General features: G+C 56.1%; 10 protein-coding genes across 10 annotated transcripts; 5 read left to right on the forward strand and 5 right to left on the reverse strand.

Moving 5' to 3' along the window:
- Positions 1-137: 137 nt before the first annotated feature.
- On the forward strand, positions 138-1,393 carry BDY17DRAFT_322050 (oxidoreductase-like protein; the record flags this gene model as incomplete). Its single annotated transcript, XM_033736741.1, has 4 exons — positions 138-156; positions 216-477; positions 530-950; positions 1,013-1,393. The coding sequence occupies 4 exons, from the start codon at positions 138-140 to the stop codon at positions 1,391-1,393; spliced, it is 1,083 nt and encodes a 360-aa protein (XP_033591752.1).
- Positions 1,394-1,774: 381 nt separating this feature from the next.
- Positions 1,775-3,191, forward strand: BDY17DRAFT_322051 (Aspartate/glutamate/uridylate kinase; the record flags this gene model as incomplete). Its single annotated transcript, XM_033736742.1, has 2 exons — positions 1,775-1,808; positions 1,861-3,191. 2 exons carry the CDS (start codon positions 1,775-1,777, stop codon positions 3,189-3,191), a joined length of 1,365 nt encoding a protein of 454 aa, XP_033591753.1.
- Positions 3,192-3,278: 87 nt separating this feature from the next.
- On the reverse strand, positions 3,279-3,904 carry BDY17DRAFT_308630 (uncharacterized protein; the record flags this gene model as incomplete). The annotated part of the gene is made up of 2 exons (XM_033735236.1): positions 3,279-3,629; positions 3,686-3,904. 2 exons carry the CDS (start codon positions 3,902-3,904, stop codon positions 3,279-3,281), a joined length of 570 nt encoding a protein of 189 aa, XP_033591754.1.
- A 475-nt stretch (positions 3,905-4,379) lies between these two features.
- On the forward strand, positions 4,380-7,901 carry BDY17DRAFT_247941 (uncharacterized protein; the record flags this gene model as incomplete). The annotated part of the gene is made up of 1 exon (XM_033730864.1): positions 4,380-7,901. The coding sequence occupies one exon, from the start codon at positions 4,380-4,382 to the stop codon at positions 7,899-7,901; it is 3,522 nt and encodes a 1,173-aa protein (XP_033591755.1).
- An 18-nt stretch (positions 7,902-7,919) lies between these two features.
- Positions 7,920-8,968, reverse strand: BDY17DRAFT_322054 (nucleotide-diphospho-sugar transferase; the record flags this gene model as incomplete). Its single annotated transcript, XM_033736743.1, has 2 exons — positions 7,920-8,156; positions 8,222-8,968. 2 exons carry the CDS (start codon positions 8,966-8,968, stop codon positions 7,920-7,922), a joined length of 984 nt encoding a protein of 327 aa, XP_033591756.1.
- Positions 8,969-9,182: 214 nt separating this feature from the next.
- BDY17DRAFT_332621 (aspartic peptidase domain-containing protein) lies at positions 9,183-10,928 on the forward strand (the record flags this gene model as incomplete). Its single annotated transcript, XM_033737898.1, has 5 exons — positions 9,183-9,792; positions 9,843-10,316; positions 10,388-10,549; positions 10,618-10,864; positions 10,902-10,928. The coding sequence occupies exons 1-5, from the start codon at positions 9,614-9,616 to the stop codon at positions 10,926-10,928; spliced, it is 1,089 nt and encodes a 362-aa protein (XP_033591757.1). The 5' UTR covers positions 9,183-9,613.
- Positions 10,929-11,469: 541 nt separating this feature from the next.
- BDY17DRAFT_293087 (putative nucleolar GTP-binding protein) lies at positions 11,470-13,620 on the reverse strand. Its single transcript, XM_033732938.1, has one exon. It carries the CDS (start codon positions 13,524-13,526, stop codon positions 11,532-11,534), a length of 1,995 nt encoding a protein of 664 aa, XP_033591758.1. The 5' UTR covers positions 13,527-13,620; the 3' UTR covers positions 11,470-11,531.
- Positions 13,621-13,878: 258 nt separating this feature from the next.
- Positions 13,879-15,451, forward strand: BDY17DRAFT_322057 (chromosome segregation protein Csm1/Pcs1-domain-containing protein; the record flags this gene model as incomplete). Its single annotated transcript, XM_033736744.1, has 2 exons — positions 13,879-15,142; positions 15,204-15,451. The coding sequence occupies 2 exons, from the start codon at positions 13,879-13,881 to the stop codon at positions 15,449-15,451; spliced, it is 1,512 nt and encodes a 503-aa protein (XP_033591759.1).
- A 558-nt stretch (positions 15,452-16,009) lies between these two features.
- On the reverse strand, positions 16,010-17,211 carry BDY17DRAFT_98553 (uncharacterized protein). The gene is made up of 3 exons (XM_033738906.1): positions 16,940-17,211; positions 16,667-16,784; positions 16,010-16,561 (listed from the first exon to the last, which is right to left on the reverse strand). The coding sequence occupies exons 2-3, from the start codon at positions 16,728-16,730 to the stop codon at positions 16,095-16,097; spliced, it is 531 nt and encodes a 176-aa protein (XP_033591760.1). The 5' UTR covers positions 16,731-16,784; positions 16,940-17,211; the 3' UTR covers positions 16,010-16,094.
- On the reverse strand, positions 16,561-17,955 carry BDY17DRAFT_98406 (acyl-CoA N-acyltransferase). Its single transcript, XM_033738905.1, has 2 exons — positions 17,556-17,955; positions 16,561-17,273 (listed from the first exon to the last, which is right to left on the reverse strand). Exons 1-2 carry the CDS (start codon positions 17,817-17,819, stop codon positions 16,746-16,748), a joined length of 792 nt encoding a protein of 263 aa, XP_033591761.1. The 5' UTR covers positions 17,820-17,955; the 3' UTR covers positions 16,561-16,745.
- Between the last annotated feature and the right edge of the window lie 1,304 nt (positions 17,956-19,259).

Consider the following 19,259-nt stretch of genomic DNA (forward strand, 5'->3'; position numbering starts at 1 on the left):
GACATTCTCCGGGGCTCCCATTTTCACTGCCATCTCTCCTCCGCTCCCTCATTCGCTTTCTCTCCTGCTTCTCCTACCAATTCGCTCAATCCCTAAATTATCTTCTATACTTCTCGTCAATTCAGAAATCAGCAAGCATGGCGGACGCATCACCCCGTAAGTTCTCTTGCGCCGCAAAACACTTGCCAGCCAGCCATCCTAACGAACCGCGGCAGAGGTCATCCGGACCACCACCACCGACCTGTTGAACATCAAACACCCCATCATGCTCGCCGGCATGAACGTCGCCGCTGGCCCCAAGTTGGCCGCCGCCGTGACCAACGCCGGTGGCATCGGTGTCATCGGAGGTGTCGGGTACACCCCGGACATGCTCCGCGAGCAGATTGCGGAGCTCAAGAGCCATTTGAAGGACAAGAAGGCGCCGTTCGGTGTGGATCTTTTGCTGCCGCAGGTTGGTGGAAGCGCGCGCAAGACCAAGTGAGTCGCATACATCTGCAGGAAGCAGCCTCCCCCGCTTACATTGAACAAGCTACGATTACACCAAGGGCAAGCTGAACGAGCTGGTCGACATCATCATCGAGTCGGGCACCAAGCTTTTCGTCTCGGCCGTCGGTGTCCCGCCGCAAGCCGTCGTCGACAAGCTCCACAAGAATGGCATCCTCTACATGAACATGATCGGTCACCCCAAGCATGTCGCCAAGTGCCTTGCTCTCGGCGTTGACATGATCTGCGCTCAGGGAGGAGAGGGAGGCGGCCACACTGGCGATGTGCCGACATCTGTCCTCATCCCCACTGTCAAGGCCTTGTGCGAGGGCAAGAAGAGCCCAATGACCGGCAAGCCCGTGCAGGTGATTGCTGCTGGAGGCATCTTCAATGGCCAGAGTCTGGCATCTGCTATGGCTTTGGGCGCCTCTGCCGTCTGGGTTGGTACCCGCTTTGTGCTGTCCGAGGTACGTTTCCCAATCACATCTGCACTCTACTATCATCGGGACTAACAAGACTGCGCTTCCAGGAAGCCGGAGCACCCAAGGCGCACAAGGAAGCCGTGCAAACGTCTGGCTTCGACGACAACGTCCGTACCATCATCTTCACCGGCCGACCGCTGCGAGTGAGGAGGAACCCGTACATCGACAACTGGGAGGAGAACCGACAGAACGAGATCAAGGAGCTCACCAACAAGGGTGTCATCCCGGTGGAGCACGACATTGAGCGCATGGGCGACGACATTGACGATGACACCATGGACAACGCCCGTCCCTTCCTCATGGGCAAGGTCGCGGCGGTGTGCAACGAGAAGAAGCCGGCGAAGGTGATTATCGACGAGATGGTGACCGAGGCGGCGAGTGTCATTGCTGCGAACATGTCGAGCGTTGTTGGCAAGTCGAAGCTTTGAGGCGGGATTGTTGAATGGTGACTACATATGCGGGCGCTATGGAGGGCACTGCAATTCATTTGCTTTGTGATCTAGCGGTACATTTGTCTTGCCATCAAAAGCAGTGTACATTTGTGTCTTGTATGTTTCCACGTAGGTATATTCGCTTCTACCTACGCGTCCCTGAGTTGAAAGTTGATTGGCCGCCAAGCTGGCCGTCTTCGGCGAACCACGTCTTCGCCTGACCTCATATACCCCGAAATTTCTAGACAATGGGGAGTCACATCTACTCACGCCCTTTGATCCATTTTGCGTGCTTGGCTATAATTGTCGCGGATCCGCAATGGTTATATGCAGCCGCGCCATCACTAAAGGTCGCACAAGAGCGGTAGGACGGCAAAGATGAAGAAGCACCTCACCATCGTCATCAAACTCGGTACATTCAACCACCCAGAATCATAGAGTGCACCGGTACTGACCCACCACAGGCACCTCCTCAATCGTCGACGAGCAAACCCACGAACCCCTCCTCTCCACCCTCTCCACCATCGTCGAAACAGCCGTCAGCCTCCGCCACGATGGCCATCGTGTCGTCATCTGCTCCTCCGGCGCCATCGGCATGGCCCTCCGCCAACTCAATTTGCCCCGGCGCCCCAAACACCTCCCGCAAGTGCAGGCACTCGCGGCAGTCGGGCAGTGCAAACTGATGAGCATGTGGGACCAACTGTTCGGGCACATGCGGCAGCCCGTGGCGCAGATCTTGCTGGGCCGCAACGACATTGCCGATCGCACACAGTACCTCAATGCGCAGAACACCTTCACCGAGCTGCTGCACATGGGCGTCATCCCGATTGTGAACGAGAACGACACGCTGAGCGTGCAGGAGATCAAGTTTGGGGACAACGATACGCTGTCCGCCATTACGGCGGGCATGGTGCAGGCTGATTACCTGTTCCTCATGACGGATGTGGATTGCTTGTACGATACGAATCCGCGGCAGAATGCGGACGCCAAAGCTATTGAGGTCGTGGAGGATATTGGCGCTCTGGAGGCGGATACGTCGAGCGCGGGCAGCTCGTTGGGCACCGGCGGGATGGGCACCAAGATTGTCGCGGCGCGACTTGCGACTGCCGCGGGCGTGACGACGGTGATTACGAAGAGCAGCAAGCCGGGGAATATCTCGAGGATCGTACAATACGTGGAGGCGCAGAAAGTGGCGAGCGCGAGTGGTGGTAGCGGTGGAAGCGGAGACTCGACTCCGCCCTACGAGCGCATGCCGAAAGACCAACCACATCTGCAGAAGACGGCAGTAGTGAATGGGACGTCGACGCCGCGGTTGGCTGAGCCTTCACTGCCGCCGCTGCATACTCGCTTCCTGCCGAATCCGCATCCGATCCGGGATCGGTATTTCTGGCTCCTGCACGGCCTAGCGCCGCATGGGACAGTGTACATCGACCAAGGCGCGCACATGGCATTGACGAATAAAGCTGGCCTACTACCCGTAGGCATCATCGACGTCGAAGGCCAGTTCAGCCAGCAGGAGTGCGTCAAGCTTGTTGCTCTGCCGGCGAGAGATTCGCCATTCAGTGACGGGGAGGAAGTGGGGAGGGCGCTGGTGAATTACTCCGCTGTTGAACTTAAGAGGATCCGAGGCGTGAGGAGTAGTCAGATTGCTGAGATTATCGGGTATGCGGACAGTGAGTATGTTGCGCTACGAGAGAGCGTGGCGCTGTTTAAGCGGGAGATTAGTCGGCCTGTGACGCCTATGGGCGACAAGAGATTTAGTATGGGAAGATTGAGTAGTTACGTTGACGGATAGATGAAGCTGCCAATCAAAGTCAAAAAAACAAACCACGCCATCATGCTCGCTATATAAAATTCCCCATCTCTCCACAGAACAACCCCCTCACACAACCGACTGCACCCCCTTCTCCCCCTCAAACTCCTCCACCTCCTTCTTCCTCTTCTTCGCCTCGCGCTCCTCCTCCTTGTCAATAATCGCCATCACCCGCTCATGCGGCGTGCTCCCCTCCTTCCCATGGCCACTCACATTCCCACTCCAACTAGTCGCCACCCGAGGCTTGGGTGCTTTGGGCGCAGGCATCGGCTGAAAGCCACCAATCATGGGGAAGGGGTTCTCGCCCGACCAGCCCAAGATCATAGGCCGGAAGCCCTCGTCTGTAAGCGAGTCGAACATTTCCTTCACCGCGATGGCTTTGTAGAGCGGGAAGTCGCGGCTGCCTTGGTTGCCGACGTGCTACTTTCATTCAGCTGCGCGGGACTTATGTGGTATTGAGGGGAACAAGCGCTTACCGTGTACCAGATTAGGCGAATGTAGCCTGGGTCGAGGTCTTGTTTGTAGAGCGAGGGCCAGCCCATGCGGTAGAGGCCGGAGGTCCAGTAGCTCTGGATGTAGGAGAAGGCGTCGTCTTTCGTCGTCCACATGCGGTTGTCGAACCAGATGACAATCTTGCCCGCTTCGTACTTTTCTTTCGCGTCGTGGCGCGCCAGCAGCTCGTCGATGGTCGCCATGGTGCGCTGGATTGATGAAGATGCGGGATATACGGCTTGTAGGGATGAGTGTCGCTTTGTTGTGCTCTGGAAGTTTCGTATCGTCCCGCAGCCTCCCGGCCTATCGTGCAAAGGCGTGCATGCAGTGCAGAGTGGCTGGGTTACAGTCTATCACGGTGCACTTGGCTTCCGGGAGTCGTCGGAGGGCGATGCGCTTATTTTGGAGGGAGATGTCGTCGCGTGGAGCGAATTTGTCGCTGCCAGCCGCTTTGCATGTGACACCGCGCGACGTTGGCGCGGCGCTTGGACCTCGAGCCCTTCGCTTTCCCGTTTTGTGGAGAAGCGCAGGTGGCGTCACAGATCTTGCATCGTGTTTCGACCAGGACGAACGTCAATCCAACATGAACAGGATGACTGATGACTTGTCAGATTGAGTCGCCAATGTCTGAGTGTACCTATCCAGAACTACCCAGAATGAGATAACCAGCGAGGAAACATGGTCAAACTCCAGGCCTCTACCGTCTCGAATCAAATCGTCACGAAACGGAAAAGGAAGCGACCTGCAACAGACCCCGAGCCCCATGGCGAGATAGACCTCACCGCATCACCAAGCAATGAAGCCTCCAACACCGTCACCGTCCCCACCAAAACGCAGGATGGCGGGAAGAAGCCTCGTCGAACAGCGAAAGGCGATCAACCCCCCCTTGTTCGGCGGGACTCGTCTACCGTCATCGAGTCTGCCATCCCTTGGCCTGAGGAGTTCACCAAGTTATCGCAGACTCATAAAGCGCTGAACCTGGTTTACACGCTCTGCTGCACCCGCAAGCATTTCGCGACGACTTTCGAAAACATGCGAAGCGCCGTGGAGGCCAACATCAAGCGCGAGTTCAAAGTCGAAGACGTGGCCAAGATGAAATTGCTCATTCCGAGAGCAATCACTTTCGATTATGTCAATGAACAGTTGCTACAAGTTGCCCTCATGGCTGAGGAAGATCTGCGAGGGAACAAAAGTGTGCACGACATCTTCCCTTCCAATCCAGCCGAAGAGCGGAACTTGAAGGAGGGCTCGGGCAAGGATGCCGAGAATGAAGTCCTCCTCTTCGAATTCATCGACGGGGACCTCAAGCGACAAGTCATACACCCCAAGACTGGCGAAGCTGTCAACCCCAAGCAGAAGCTGAGAGAGGAGAAACTCAAGATGCCCGTCTTCAGCCAGAAGCAGATGATGAAGTGGATCGAGAAGCGAAATGCAAAGTTCACATCCGCTATCAATGCATGGCTCAACGAATGCGCCGAAAAAGACGTGGATCCCGTACAACGATTAGAAGAAGAGCATCTGGCGCATGTTCCTATACCGACTGCTAGTCGAGGTGCCACGCCTGCGCCGGATCCTTCCAAAAACTCGTTGCCAAAGAGCATACCCACTGACAGGCAAAGTATACCCGACATCATCACCGATCTGAAAGGCCTGGAGTGGTACACGGGTCAGATCGTACCCGACGGTCACCGAGTTTTTGATCCGCAAGAAGCTGTATATGGCGACCTGAATTTTTCCCTCAGCCAGAATCTTGTCAATGCGCTGTTCAACACGAGAGGCATCGAACGACTGTACAGCCATCAAGCAGAGGCTATCAATGCCCTCCACGAAGGTCAAAACGTCATCGTTGCCACTTCTACAAGCTCGGGGAAGAGTCTGATCTATCAGATACCAGTGTTGACTGAACTCGAGAGCGATCCTCAAACGAGAGCGATGTACATCTTCCCCACCAAGGCTCTTGCTCAGGATCAGCGACGAAGTCTGAAAGAACTCCTCACGTTTATACCGGGCCTTGAAGACCTGGTATGCGACACGTTCGACGGTGATACGCCGATGGCTGATCGTAACTTCCTCCGAGATGAGGCGAGGATCATCTTCACCAATCCAGACATGCTACATATCACGATTCTGCCGCAGGAAGAAAGCTGGCGCACTTTCCTACAGAATCTCAAGTATGTCGTGGTCGATGAGTTGCACGTCTACAACGGCCTGTTCGGCGCTCATGTGTCGTTCATCATGAGACGGTTGAGAAGGATATGTGCTGCGGTGGGGAACAGGAGAGTAAAGTTCATATCATGCTCGGCAACGGTGGCGAACCCGCAGGAGCACATGCGCACCATCTTCGGTCTGGAGGATGTTAAACTCGTCGACTTCGATGGGAGCCCGAGCGGCAGGAAGGAGTTCTTATGCTGGAACACTCCATTCAAAGATCCCAACGATCCTACATCTGGACGGGGCGACACCTATGCAGAGACCGCCAGATTGTTCTGTCAGCTGATTCTGAGAGGAGTGAGAGTCATTGCGTTCTGCAGGATTCGGAAGCAGTGCGAGGTCATGACCACTGCTGTCAAGGCTGAGCTTGTGGCTCTCGAGCGTCCGGAAGTCATGAACCGAGTCATGGCTTACCGTGCAGGCTACACGCCGCAAGATCGCAGGAGAATTGAAAAAGAGATGTTTGAGGGCAAACTGGTTGGGATTATTGGAACGAATGCTCTCGAGCTTGGAGTCGACATTGGCTCCCTTGACGCCGTCGTCACTGTTGGCTTTCCTTTCACGATCGCAAATTTGAGACAGCAAAGTGGACGAGCCGGACGACGGAACAAGGACAGCTTGAGTGTGTTGGTCGGCGACTGCTTCCCCACCGATCAATATTTCATGAACAACCCCGATGAGATTTTCACTCGACCGAACTGCGAGCTGCAAGTCGATCTCACGAACATGCTGGTACTGGAAGGACATATCCAATGCGCTGCGCACGAAATGCCCATTCGCCCTGACGAGGACAAGCAGTACTTCACCAAGCAGCTTGAATCTGTATGTGAGGAACGATTGCGCAAGGATGAGCTTGGCTTTTACCACACCGATGCTCGCTTCCTGCCGCATCCAAGTCGTACCGTGGCCATCAGAGATACGGAAGACGCCCACTTCGCCATCATCGATACCACGGGCGGAAAAAATGTCGTTCTCGAAGACTTGGAAGCCAGCCGCGCATTCTTCACCATCTACGAAGGTGGCATCTTCCTGCATCAAGGACGCACCTATCTCATCAAAGAGATGAGCACGGAGCGCATGATTGCCAAGGTCGAGTATGTGAATGTGGAATGGACGACGCAACAGCGCGACTACACCGACATCGACCCCGTCGAGACCGAGGCCATTCGCCGCATTCCAGGGAGTCTGTCGCGAGCCTTCTTCGGCGGCATCAAGATCAAGCAAGTGGTGTTTGGTTTCTTCAAGCTGGATAAGAGGAGACGGATTCTAGATGCCGTGCAAGTCGACAACCCGCCGATCATCATTCATTCTAAGGGTATGTGGCTTGATGTACCACGCTCCGCCATCGATATTCTAAACTCCAGGCGTCTCAATCTCGCCGGCGCTATCCACGCGGCTGAACACGCTATCCTTTCGCTGATGCCAAACTTCGTCATCTCAATGCCCGGAGATGTGAAAACGGAATGCAAAGTCGCTATCAAAGAGTTCGCAAAGAAAGAAACGAGTCGCAAGCGCCCCGCCCGCCTGACATTCTACGATGATAAAGGCGGCCAACACGGCTCAGGCATCGCAGGCAAGGCATTCGAATTCGTCGACCTGCTGCTCAATCAGGCATGTGAGCGCGTGGAAGCCTGCCATTGCACCGAGGGCTGCTTGGAGTGCTGTTGCAGCGAGCGATGCAAAGAGGCGAACGTGGTGATGAGCAAAGCGGGCGCGGAGGTGATTTTGAAGTCGCTTTTAAACCGTGAGATCGATGTGGATAATTTGCCTTGGGGTCCTGATGATGAGAGGGTCAAGGCGGGGATCGAGACTGTCGTTGTTGCTGACGAGGTGAGGCCGCGGCCGGGGACTGTTGTGGAGATTGTGGAGGTGAAGAGGGAAGGTGGGGGGTCACGGAGGGTGGTCGTTGGTACGGAAGGACATGTCGTGGGCGATGTTTCTGACGGCGATGATGATGTGGTTGTCGTGAAGGAGGAGCCTGCGGATTGATCTGGTCTTCAACGCACGCTATCCTGGATGTGACACTCGCCACCCCTTCCACCCATACCAGTGATGCCTCATCAGCTGCTCGGAATTGCCATCTTCCTTGCTGCCGGAGTGGTCCTGGCCCGTTCCAAAGGCGTTGATGGGAAGCACGAGCACGTCCGCTATGAGCTTGGGCTCTGTCAGGTTGCTTATGTCGAAATATGAGACCTGGGTGCCGGTTTTGATGCTCAGGTATTCCAGGATGGAATTTGTGAACATCTGGAATTCGGCGCCATTATCAGCAAACATCTGATGCAGCAGGAAAACGAAGAGGCTGAACTTACATGCGGACCAGTGACATCTATCACCTGCTCTCCGGTGAACGTTGGCATGGTTTGATTGACCTCGTACAGGCGCAGCACCGCCTCAATCACCTTATCAATCACCAATGCCAACGCAGGGCTCCCAGGCCTTGCCATGAACGTCCACTGACCAAGCGAAGCGGCAATAGTAAAGTCGCCGCGGATCTCGCCGCCTTGAGCATCATACTCCAGCCCAACGACCAGATTCGCGGACGGCAGGTACTCCCCCGGGATCCAGTCATCGATCGGCCGCGTGCAATCCGTATCCATATCGGCATACACCCCGCCATCTGCGAAGAGAGCCAAGTAGCGCAAGAGGTCGGCGCGCAGGATGGCGTCGTTGTGCAGGGCCTCAAACACCTCCACAATGTCCGGACGCTGCCGCTCGTACTTTTCGCGCACGTACGTCGACGCCGAGTTGCTGGTCAGCAGCTCGTAGCGGTAGTTTGGATTCACGTCTATCCAGCTTACGGACCATGATTGGAAAGTGCCGCCTAGTTCTTGCGCGGGAATGGACCAGGTTTGCCAGATTTTGCGCGGGAAGGCCGCGTCGGCGGGCTCGTCGATTGTCGTGGTTCCAGCGTTGTCCACAGGGTAGAGCTGTGCCCACAGGAACCAGAGCACGGCTGTAAGAGCTGCGATGGCGACCAGGCGCCGTGTTCCCGTCGCCATCGTCCCGCTGATGGAGTCGATGAGCCCGGGGCGGGAGAGTCTGCGAGCATCGAGCATGGTGGTGGTGGGCTGACGACGCACATCGGACGTCAGGAGAAGCGCAATGTCGGCCTCTTCCGCCCTCCTCATGCATGCCAACGCCAGGTGGGAGCTAAATTGCGCCTCCTTGCAGCCTCGGCGGGCACATCATCATTCACGTGACGACAGCCTTGTGATTGGCGCCTGAACCACCCGTCACCGGAACTCAAAAGATAAGCTTCCGAGTTAACAGGGCGGAGAAAGCTTGACGCCCGACTAGTTGGTTGCATCCCTGCCCTACTCCTGAAAGAGCTCGACCGTGCTCGATGCAGCGCTGAGATTGCACAGGATATCGGGAGACCTTCAAAACGCAGACATGAGATACGCCTTGGCTGATGCCTGAGGCCGGATTGGGCTCAACGCTCCTCGAAACTACTTCGCCTGATGTAGACAGACACCGTCTGCCGTTACGAGGCTGGCATCCTTCGCCTCCTCACACTCTTATCACCCTAAATGCACGGCCTGGAAGGATCATCAGGCTGCTAAGTTAAGCATTTCCCCAGACATGGGTCGGTCAAGGAGGGGCTGTGCCGCCCTTGGTCGTATGTATTGCGCCGGTCGCGCTGGGTCTCATCATCCGCCTGAATACCTTTCCCTGAGAATAACGAGCACGCTTATCACGGCATGTCGCCGTCGTTGTGGACTGCTTTGGCAGCGGTGAGTACTGCCTACGCCGCGAGCGACAATTCTCAAGTCTTTGCTCTGCCGGTCAAAGATGTCTCGCTTTCCAATGGCAAGCTCATGCGAGGCGTGCCAATCTCCGCTGGCACGCCTTCACAATCGTTCGCTGTAGTCCCTCAGGCGTAAGAATCATCCAATGCCCTGGCAGAACCCACGCGCTGATGCTCCGCAGACACTTTGACGATACCATCCTGTACACCAAGAGCAGTGGCGCATGTGCTAGCAACGCCACTTCTGCGACCTGTGTGACCCTCTGCGGGGGCTTGTACGATCAACAGACCTCCTCCTCGAGCTCGACAATCGACCAAGACCCTGGCAATGACTCGATCGTCGGAGACGATCTACTAATAGGCAACTCGTCCCTCTCTGATTACCCAATCGTTCTGCCCATCACGGAGTGGGGGCCTACCGGCAACACCCTGGGCAGTCTCGGTGTCTCACCGAATTCGACCCTGCTCAACGCCCTGCTCACAGCCGGCAAGATTGCATCTCGCTCCTACTCGTGGTGGTGGGGCGTGCAGACCTCCACCAATCTAGCTGCGACAGACGGCCAACTTGTCCTGGGAGGATTCGACGCGGCCAAGATGCAAGGATCGCAGTACAGTTTCCCTCTCGTCGCCCCCACCAGGACTGCGCTTCTGGCATGGTGATGAGCATGACCGACATGACGCTGAATTTCCCCAACGGCACTTCGGCCAGCATGCTCTCGCCCTTCAGCTTGCAGGCGTGCATTATGCCCGATGCGCCGCTCATAGCGTATATTCCGCAGACCCCGTACTTCAAGACCTTCCAAGCGCTCACTGGGACGTCGAACGTGGGTACCGAGTTGCAGCCTGCGACGTTGAACTACCAAGGCATGCTATTTCCACAGAGCAATGTGTGAGTACCCAGCAAGCCCGACCTTCCACCCGTCAATCAACGTACATCCTTGCTAACACTCCGCACAGATACAAGGGCAACCTGACCATCAGCATCAACAACGAAATCGCCTTCGAATTCCCAAACGACCAGCTCGTCCTCCCCAACGCCAACGTTCAACCAGACGGCTCCATCCTCGCAGACCAAGCGGCACCCGAATTGCTCCTGGGCTCAGTCCTGGGTCCAAGCTCGGGCTGGGCAGTCCTGGGTCGCTCGTTCTTCCAAGCCGCGTACCTCGCCGTGAACTATGACGCGGGCAACTTTACTATTTCCCTGGTAGACCCATCATCCGCCGATACGAATCTGGTGGCAGTGGGCCAGGGAGGAGCGCCTTGCTTGACTGCTTCCAGCAGCCAGGGCATCGGGGATTCCGGTACCAGTGGCGCCGACTACACCTCAGGTTATTCGTCCGGAGGGGACGGGCAGGACGGATTTAATGACGCGGTAATCGGCACCGCCGTCGGAGGCTTCCTCTTCATCCTGATCGTCGTCGGGGGCTTGTGGTTCTGCATCCGGCGCAGACGGCGCAGACGAAGGGCTGCGCGCGCCGGAGCTACGTTGGAGGCTAGGAAGTGTAGTGGAGATGTGCAGCTCGACAGCATGACTGATTTGACGCGCAATTGTGTGGAGGAGGCGAAAGAGGCTGACTCCGTTGGCGTCGTGGAGTTGCACTCCGAGTGGACTCGAGGGGAGTTGGGAGGGGAGCCTGGGGCATACGAATTGCACTCCCCGGAGACTCCAGGGGAGTTGGCTGCGGAGTCGAACCCCTTGGAGCTTCCGGTGGAGTCGCATCCGCGAACGAAGTCACGAGACTTTTTACATGGGCAGTGGCCGTTGGTAGAGTTGGAATGAGTACGACCGGAAGGAAAGTCATGACATGATCATTGCATTCAGCAGCCCGTAACTCCACGCTCGTAACCTCCCAGATCCATGTAAGAGTAATCTACCTGCTCCTCGTGCTACCGTTGCCACGCTTTCCAGCCAGCAGCCATTTGGGCAGCGCGGCAGTCTCGTGCCTGTCCGCCTCACCTTGCCTAGCATTGCGGTTCATCTTCTTCTGTCCCAGCTTCGCCAGCTTGTCTGCCTTGCTTCTCGCCGTCACGCTCGTCACGCCGTCTTCTCTCCTGTTCACTGCGGACTGACTGCGCTGTCTCGCCACGGAGATGGAGCGCGCCAGACGTTGGCGGGGAGTTTGATCCACATCCATACTGTCGTCATCGCCAGCAGCAGGTGTGCCGTGGCCCGTCGACGAGGTTCGTCCACGCGGCCGAGACAAGGAGCGTGCACGCTCCGTGATGGCGGCTGTGTCGTAGCCGGCGTTCTGAAGACCCTTCTCCATCTTCTCGAGCTGCACGGCCTTCTTGCTGCGTGGGATGAGGGCGCGGTTCTTGAGGCTCTTCCTCATTTTGTTCTCGTTGCGGATCAACTGTCGCTTTTCCCGGATCAACTCGGCTTTATACTTGATATCTGCGGTCTCTGCATCGTCCAATTCCTCGTCGGATTCGTTGTCATAGTAACCTTCGTCTTGCAATCTGGCTTCCTCTTCCTCGAGCTCGGCGAGCTTGGCCTCAATGTCGGGGTCGATGTAATCTGCCACGTTGCGACCAAGGTAGACTTCCGGTGGCTTGTCGTACTTCCACTCGTCGTTCTCGAGGAGGTATTGGTCTTTGAGGTTGACGTTGTATACGCCAGCACCTCCGTTCTCTTCTTCGATGTCGCGAGCCAGTTTCCGGCGATCGGGGTCGTTCTTGTCGTATTTGACCTTCTCCTTGACCGCGTCTGGAATGTATGCCTCCCGCACAATCCCGCCAATGGGCTGTGCCACGTGAATACGCTTCATCACCTCGCCAAGTCTTCCTGTAATTTCACCAGATGCGTTGGTTCCTGCTTGAAGCTTTTGCGCATTTCTCTCTGCTAACAACCGATCACAAGCTGCGTTCCGCACGTTCATCAGCCCTTCTGTGGTTGCGCAAGAAAGCTGCAGCATTTCGACATTTCCGCCACTGTTCACAAGCTCTTGCAACTCTTTCTGTGTCTCCTCATCCAGGTTTTCCGGTCGGGTGATATCGATCTTGTTGATGACAATGAAGACCAGCTTGTTCGCGAAAAGGGGGCGAATACTCTTGAAGAGCGAGATTTGTGCCGACACGCTATATCCGCACTGTTCGCTCAGGTCCATGAAGTAGAGGATCGCGCTTCTGAGATGGGCGATTGCGGTGATGGATTGCATTTCAATTGTATTCATCTCCTCCAGTGGGTGGTCCAGGATTCCGGGGGTATCAATTGCCTGAAAACGCAGCATCTTGTAATCGAAATGCCCGACGAACAGGGACTTGGTGGTGAAGGCGTAGGGCTGCACGTCCACATCTGCTCTCGAGATGTTCTTCAAGAACGAGCTCTTGCCCACATTTGGGTAGCCGCAGATGAGCAGTGTGCGTGTGTTAGGGTCGATGGCAGGCAATCTGCCCAGATGTTGTCTGACCTGTTCCAGATAAACGAGAGGATCTTTCAAGCGCTTGCAAATGGTAGCCATCCGACCCAAGGCAGCACGCTTGAGCTGCTTGCACTGGAACAGACTCTGGCCATACTTGATTAGCCTCAAGTAGTCCCGGCACACCGTCTCGATCAGGCCCTTTGCTGTGTTCAGCTGCCCAAGGGCGATTCTGAAGTGGTCGGCATCGTAGAGGGTGTTGAGCAGATCTTTGTGGAACGGGTGGATGTCTGCGAGACGGGGGAAGTTGTCGAGGATGGAGGAGAGCTTTTCGGCGAAGGTCTCGGAGGTGAACTTGACCTTTCGAAGGTAGAAGGCGCGAATGCGGGTGATTTTGAAACCTGCTCGGATCTGGGTAGGTAGTCGTCGCTGGGTGCGGCTCAGGACGATGTCGAGGAACTCCTGCGACGTCGGCACCGGAGGAATCTCCTTCCACGTCGTCTTCATCTTGCCGGGAGTGTGGTGGTGGAGGATGTGGGTGGATGAAGAGGGAGGAGGGACTCACATGCAGGCGGTGGAGAAGGCGATGCTGGCGGAGGACTTTTTTTATCCATTTCGGCCAAGACTTTTCAAAGTTCGAAAGTTTAATTCTTAGCTCCGGCCGCCGATGAGGCTGAACTCTATTTGGGCGACGTGCCAAGCCTGTCTTGTTTACCCGGCCTCCAGCTCCCAAAACACTGCACTCTTCACGCGTCATTGCGCTGCCATCCGTTCCACATAGCACATTTTATGCGCGCACTGTTGATCGCATAGTATATCCTGCCCGCAGCGAGCGACTTCCCAGCGTTCTATCCCTTCCATGGCTCCTTACACCAACTTGCGCCATTCCTTCGCAGAGGCAGGCGCGTTGGACTCGGAAGACGATCTTTTGGCCACCGCAACAACTGCTTCCGACACCAGACGACTCAATTCAAAGATGGCGCGAGGAACCAAGGCGAAGGCGGCTACCACTCGACGTGTGAGCGCTACAAAGCGCAAGGCTCCCGCCAAACCTCGAGCTCGACAACCATTGAAAGACACAACCAACATTCAGGCTGGCAGCGACACGGAAGAGGTGGAGCAATTCGACGGCGACGATGTCGCGAAGCCCAAGGCGAAGCGTGCGAAGACAACTACGACTACTGCAATTTCTGAATCCCGTGCGCCAGCAAAACCGCGAACCACCAAGCGAGCCCCGGTCGCCGATACACTCAGAGTCATTCCCGAAACACAGCCAGATCCCGAACAGGAAGCCGGCGATGTCTCCCAATCCATCGAAATTGACGAGATGGATATCGCCGCCATTCCCACGCCGCCACCCCCAGCACGATTCGCTCAGCGACCTCGGTCCACCTCCGTCCAGCCCCAGATCCAAGCTCTACTACCACGCCCAAGCGCCCGCTCAGCATCTGTACAGGCTGGCTACCCACCTCCTCGCGAACGAAGCGGAAGCGCTAGTGGCGCCGAGCGCGAACGAAGAGGTGGCGACCCTGAGCTCAGACGAAAGCTGAACGACGTGACGCAAAAGTACGAGAAGCTCAACCTCAAATACCAAAATCTTCAAGAAGTCAAAGAGACGGGAGCGCAGAGTAGCTTTGAGAAATTGAAGCGCGCGAGTGAGCAGAAGGCGAAAGACGCGGACGCGCTTGTTGCGGGCTTGAAGAAGGAATTGGCCGAGCTGAAGAAGGCGAGCGCTGCTAGTGCGAAGAATGTCGCCGAGGCGAAGGAGAACGAAGCCTTGCAGAAGCAGCTATCCAGCGCAACGGCGACGAACAGCGGCCTGGCAACTGAGAACGCGAATCTGAAGTCTTCATTGCAGGTGGCGCAGAACGAGGTCAAAGCACTCGAGGCTAAGCTGGTAGCCGCACGCCAACAGAGCTCTGCGCAGGAAGAGAACAAGAAGGGCGCCATGGACGGAAAGAACAATCTCAGCCGCAGTGTCGGACCGAATGCCACCGACGCTCAGAAGGAAGCCAAGATGAAGGAGAACCTCTACTCCGATCTGACCGGCCTCATCATCCGCGGCGTCAAGAGGAAAGAGGGAGAAGATGAATACGACTGTATCCAAACTGGCCGGAACGGAAGTAAGTTCACTACGCTGCTTTGCTACATTGAAATTCCCAGCACTGACTCAGTTATGCACAGCACTCCACTTCCACCTATCCGTCGCCAACGACTCGAGCATCCCCAATCCACGCACGCCCTCCGGCTTGTCGTACGGAGAGGCCGAATTCGCCTACGAACCTTTACTCGACGAGAGCCGCGATCGCGACTTGATGGACATCCTACCAGACTACCTCACCGAAGAGATCTGTTTCCCCCGAAACCACGCCGTCAAATTCTACACGCGCGTGCTGGACAGTATGACGAAGAAGGTGGACGTAGTAGAGTAATGTTGCATGAGATGAAGCGATGCGTTGCCGAGGGGTTTAGTACGGTGTTTGAGTGTATTACTCTCTATGACTTGGGTACCAGAGCCTTTTCAATATCCCTTTTTCTCGCAGCTCCAAGTAGAACCGGCGCGCCCTTTTCCATGTCGAGAGCAGCCAGTTACAAACCGTCATCCATTCGACCTCCATCGCCCTCAATGGCTCGACACCAAGTGTCTCCGGCATCCGACGGAGAAATCCCAGCGCCGAGTCCACGCGTGGCGACGCGCGAATAAGCCTTGCATCAGTAGGATAGGCGGCGGCGTGGGGATAAGGTGTAGGCCCGCGCAAAAGAAGCGGCATGCCGGCGGTCATCTGGATCGCAGACGGTGGTGCGAGCTCGATATTAACGGCCGTGAGCCCGGGCTGAGTACTGGGCTTGGATGCGAAGACTGCCTGGATGCAGCGGCAAAAGCGTGTGAATGGGTTCGTGAGCATTTTCCGTCCTTCTGAGGCTTTGGATGCAGGTCTGCGCTTTTGCTCCTCGCCATCGTTATCGGGCTCTTCGTCCTGAGTACTGGATAGTGTCCTCACAGCCTCCTCGACCGTAGGCGCAATTCCCCCGTCCAAAACGCGCGACGCTAGTTCACCACCGAGTCTCACATCCTCATCCGCCTGCTCCAGCAACAACCTCTCGACGAGAACTTCCCACGCGAAGCGAAGATCGTCCTCGTCGGCCGTGCCGGAGAACCAAGCGGCGCGGATGGCGGCGAAGAGGTCGTCGAATTGCTCCTAGGCGCCGACGGACCAGGTGATGCTGCTTGCGCGTTCGGTGAAGGTTGGGAAGGAGGAGTGGCTGAAGATGGATTCGGAAGGACTGGTGCTGGAGGTGGATTCGGGTGGAGTGGTGGAGAGGGGTGCTGGCGGGAATGAAAAGCGGCGGTACATAGCGACTGCAGTTATCGATTGAGTGTCTTTGAACGGATGGTAAAGCGAGAGAATGGAGTAGCAAGTTTGCGATATGAACGATGCTGTGAGAGCGAACAGGCTGAATTGTGTAGAAGTTCGAAGCGGATGTCCGCGCTGATGAAGATGCTCTGGTCGGGGATGATAGTACCTGCCGACTGGATGACACTTGCGTGACGTTCTGTCAGCGATTGATTGGGGAAAGAATAACGTACAATGCTCCCGGTAGGAACAATGACCATGATAATGCAGTCGTTCAAACACACTGCTCACCGGTTACAACATCTCCTTTCGATGAAAAGGGATGGAACGACGCCACGCTGGAGCTCTCAAACATTCAACCACGGGTCGACTACTCGAGCACGTCGATCTCCACTTCCTCCTCCTCCATCTCCTCTTCGTTTCTCAATTCCCTCACCATCTCAAACCACCCACCACCGCCAAACTGCGCTTTGCTCTTCCCCTTGTTCTGAAAGCCAAAGCCCTCATAGTAAGGAATGAGCGCCTCATGCGCAATCAAAGCAAGACGATCAGCGACCCCATGGCTCTCCATCCGCTGAATGTAAGCCTTCATCAGCGTCTTCCCCAGCCCCCGCTTCTGATACTCGGGCAGCACAGCGAGAGAGTGAATGCAGATCGTCCGGCCCTCTTCCCTGTGCCCAGCATCCGGGGATTCAGAGGTAGGGATTTCCATGTCGGCATCCGTCACGGCTGGATTTGTCGATCTGGTGGCCACAATGTGTCCCAGTAGCACGGCTTTGCGCTCTGGTGCACCGCTGTAGACAGGGAGGGAGGTCTCAGCTGTTGCTATCTTGCCCTCCGCGTGAGATGTGAAGACGCCCAGGGATAGTTCGGAACATTTCGACAAGCGGTATTGAAACTGTGGGCAGTCAGTGGGTGTAAGATTTCATGCATGCCGGAATGTGGTGCAAAGCAGTGAAGGCGCATAGGTAAGAACAGTAGGGGTGTTTGGGGTTTGATTCCAAGGACCTGGTCATCCCAAGTCCGGCGCGAGACAGCTCACAATGTGTCACGTGTGCAAGCCTGGATGGTGGCTTTGATGCCGCACAACGCCAACAAGTTTGGTAGAGGCAAGGACAACGCATGTCGCAGGGGACTACGCAGCTCTCTGGGAAGGCATAATTCAGAAACACAGACTGACCTTTTCTCGCGTGCAACGTTCGTTGGGTGGAAACGCCTGTTCCTCGAGTAGTACGCAGGAGTCGATGTCGGAGAGGGAGAGGGTCTGCGTGTACGGGTGGATCTCGTCTCTCTTCTCGTTGCGCTGCGACAGGATACTCTCTAGCGTGGCTTCCTCTTCGTCGTCGTCGTAGAGTCCTGGGTCCAGCGCTTCGGGGCTCTTGGTGAGATGAGGGGGCTCGTGTGACGCGTTCTTCCCTGCCAGGGCTTCTAGGTTGCGCGGCATTCCGGACTGCGGGCGGAGGATGTGTGATGCAGCTGGAACGGTTGAGTGTTTGGGTATAGATCCACAGAGGGTGCTGCTTTTGTTGACAGTAAATGCGGTGTTGATAACAAGGACGAAACGAGATGGTACAGGTCATGCAACGACGACTTAGCCCCACCTTGGACTGGAGCAAGCCTCCTGCAGAGGCGCATAAGCGTCACGTAGAGTCGCGCAAACGTAGACGCTACCCTTTACAGGCCTACTTGACACAAGGGGCATGCTTGTGATCTTCTTCACCTTTCGGTTGCCAGATTTATGCTGGTCGTTTCGAGCAAGATCGCCTTCGTCCACTTCACACACGTGACACCGCGGCGGGGCTCGGAAACACGTCGTGCCGTCCCGCACGGCATCGTCCATCGAGCTAGTCCGGATTGAGGCAAAGGAAGGTCGTGGTAATCACGAAACCGCCAGCAAACACTTGATCGTTGACGTCTGTTGGCTACTGGCAGAGTAACGTGCATTCTCGCAGACAACGCCTTTCAAGGTTGACAGCATACGCCGTCACTCCGAGTACCACCTGCGTGGACCTTGCCGCGCAAACAACGCCAACAAGACGGAGAGCGGTGCTCAAGCTCGCTCTCTCTCCAACACCACCTCACTTCGTCCTCCGCCTTCCATCACTTTCGATCAAAGCCGCCGCTTGCATTAGTCATGGGAAGCAACGTGTCCCAGTGACCCATCATACAAGCGATGTCCTACTGAAGCTACTCTTCTGTGACATCCAGCCCTCCCCACATCATCGCCTGGTGGTGCAAGCCAGCTGCGGAGCCAACCATTTCGCCCCTCCTCTCTCTGCTTTCAGCGACCTACGTCCAAAGCTCCATTCCGCCAGGCACGAACATTCAATCATCCAAGATGTAAGTACGACCATATCGCCGACGTTTTGACAGTCGACGATGCACCAAACCCTTCAGAACAATCTCAAACACGGCCGGTCACACGAGAGCCTCACTGACTCTTTGTCCGCCACCTAGGCCTCGTATCACCATCCAAGTCATCGATCCCAATACGGATCTCGACCAGAAAACCTTGTCCTTCGATCTGTCCCTCGACCTCACCCTCGCCGACCTTAAAGGCTTCGTCAACGCCGAGACAGCCGTCCCTCCCGAATCCCAGCAATTCTTCCTCAACAACCAGCCGGTGCACGGAGATGACACGCGAAGTCTCACTGTACTTGGCGTCAAGGCGGAGGACATGCTAGCGATGTTGATTCGCAAGCCGGGCCAACAAAGCAATATGGGTGCCCCACCGAATCCCCAGCCGAACTCAGGCGCACTGCGCGATCAAGGAGAGCAAGATATCGAAATGATGAGACAACGTTTGTTGAACGATCCGAGATCTCTGCAAGCTATGCGGGAACAGCGGCCTGCGCTCGCAGATGCGATTCAAGATCGCGTTCGC

The sequence above is a fragment of the Neohortaea acidophila genome (genome assembly GCF_010093505.1).
Source record: "Neohortaea acidophila strain CBS 113389 unplaced genomic scaffold BDY17scaffold_3, whole genome shotgun sequence".
Lineage (NCBI taxonomy): Eukaryota > Fungi > Ascomycota > Dothideomycetes > Mycosphaerellales > Teratosphaeriaceae > Neohortaea > Neohortaea acidophila.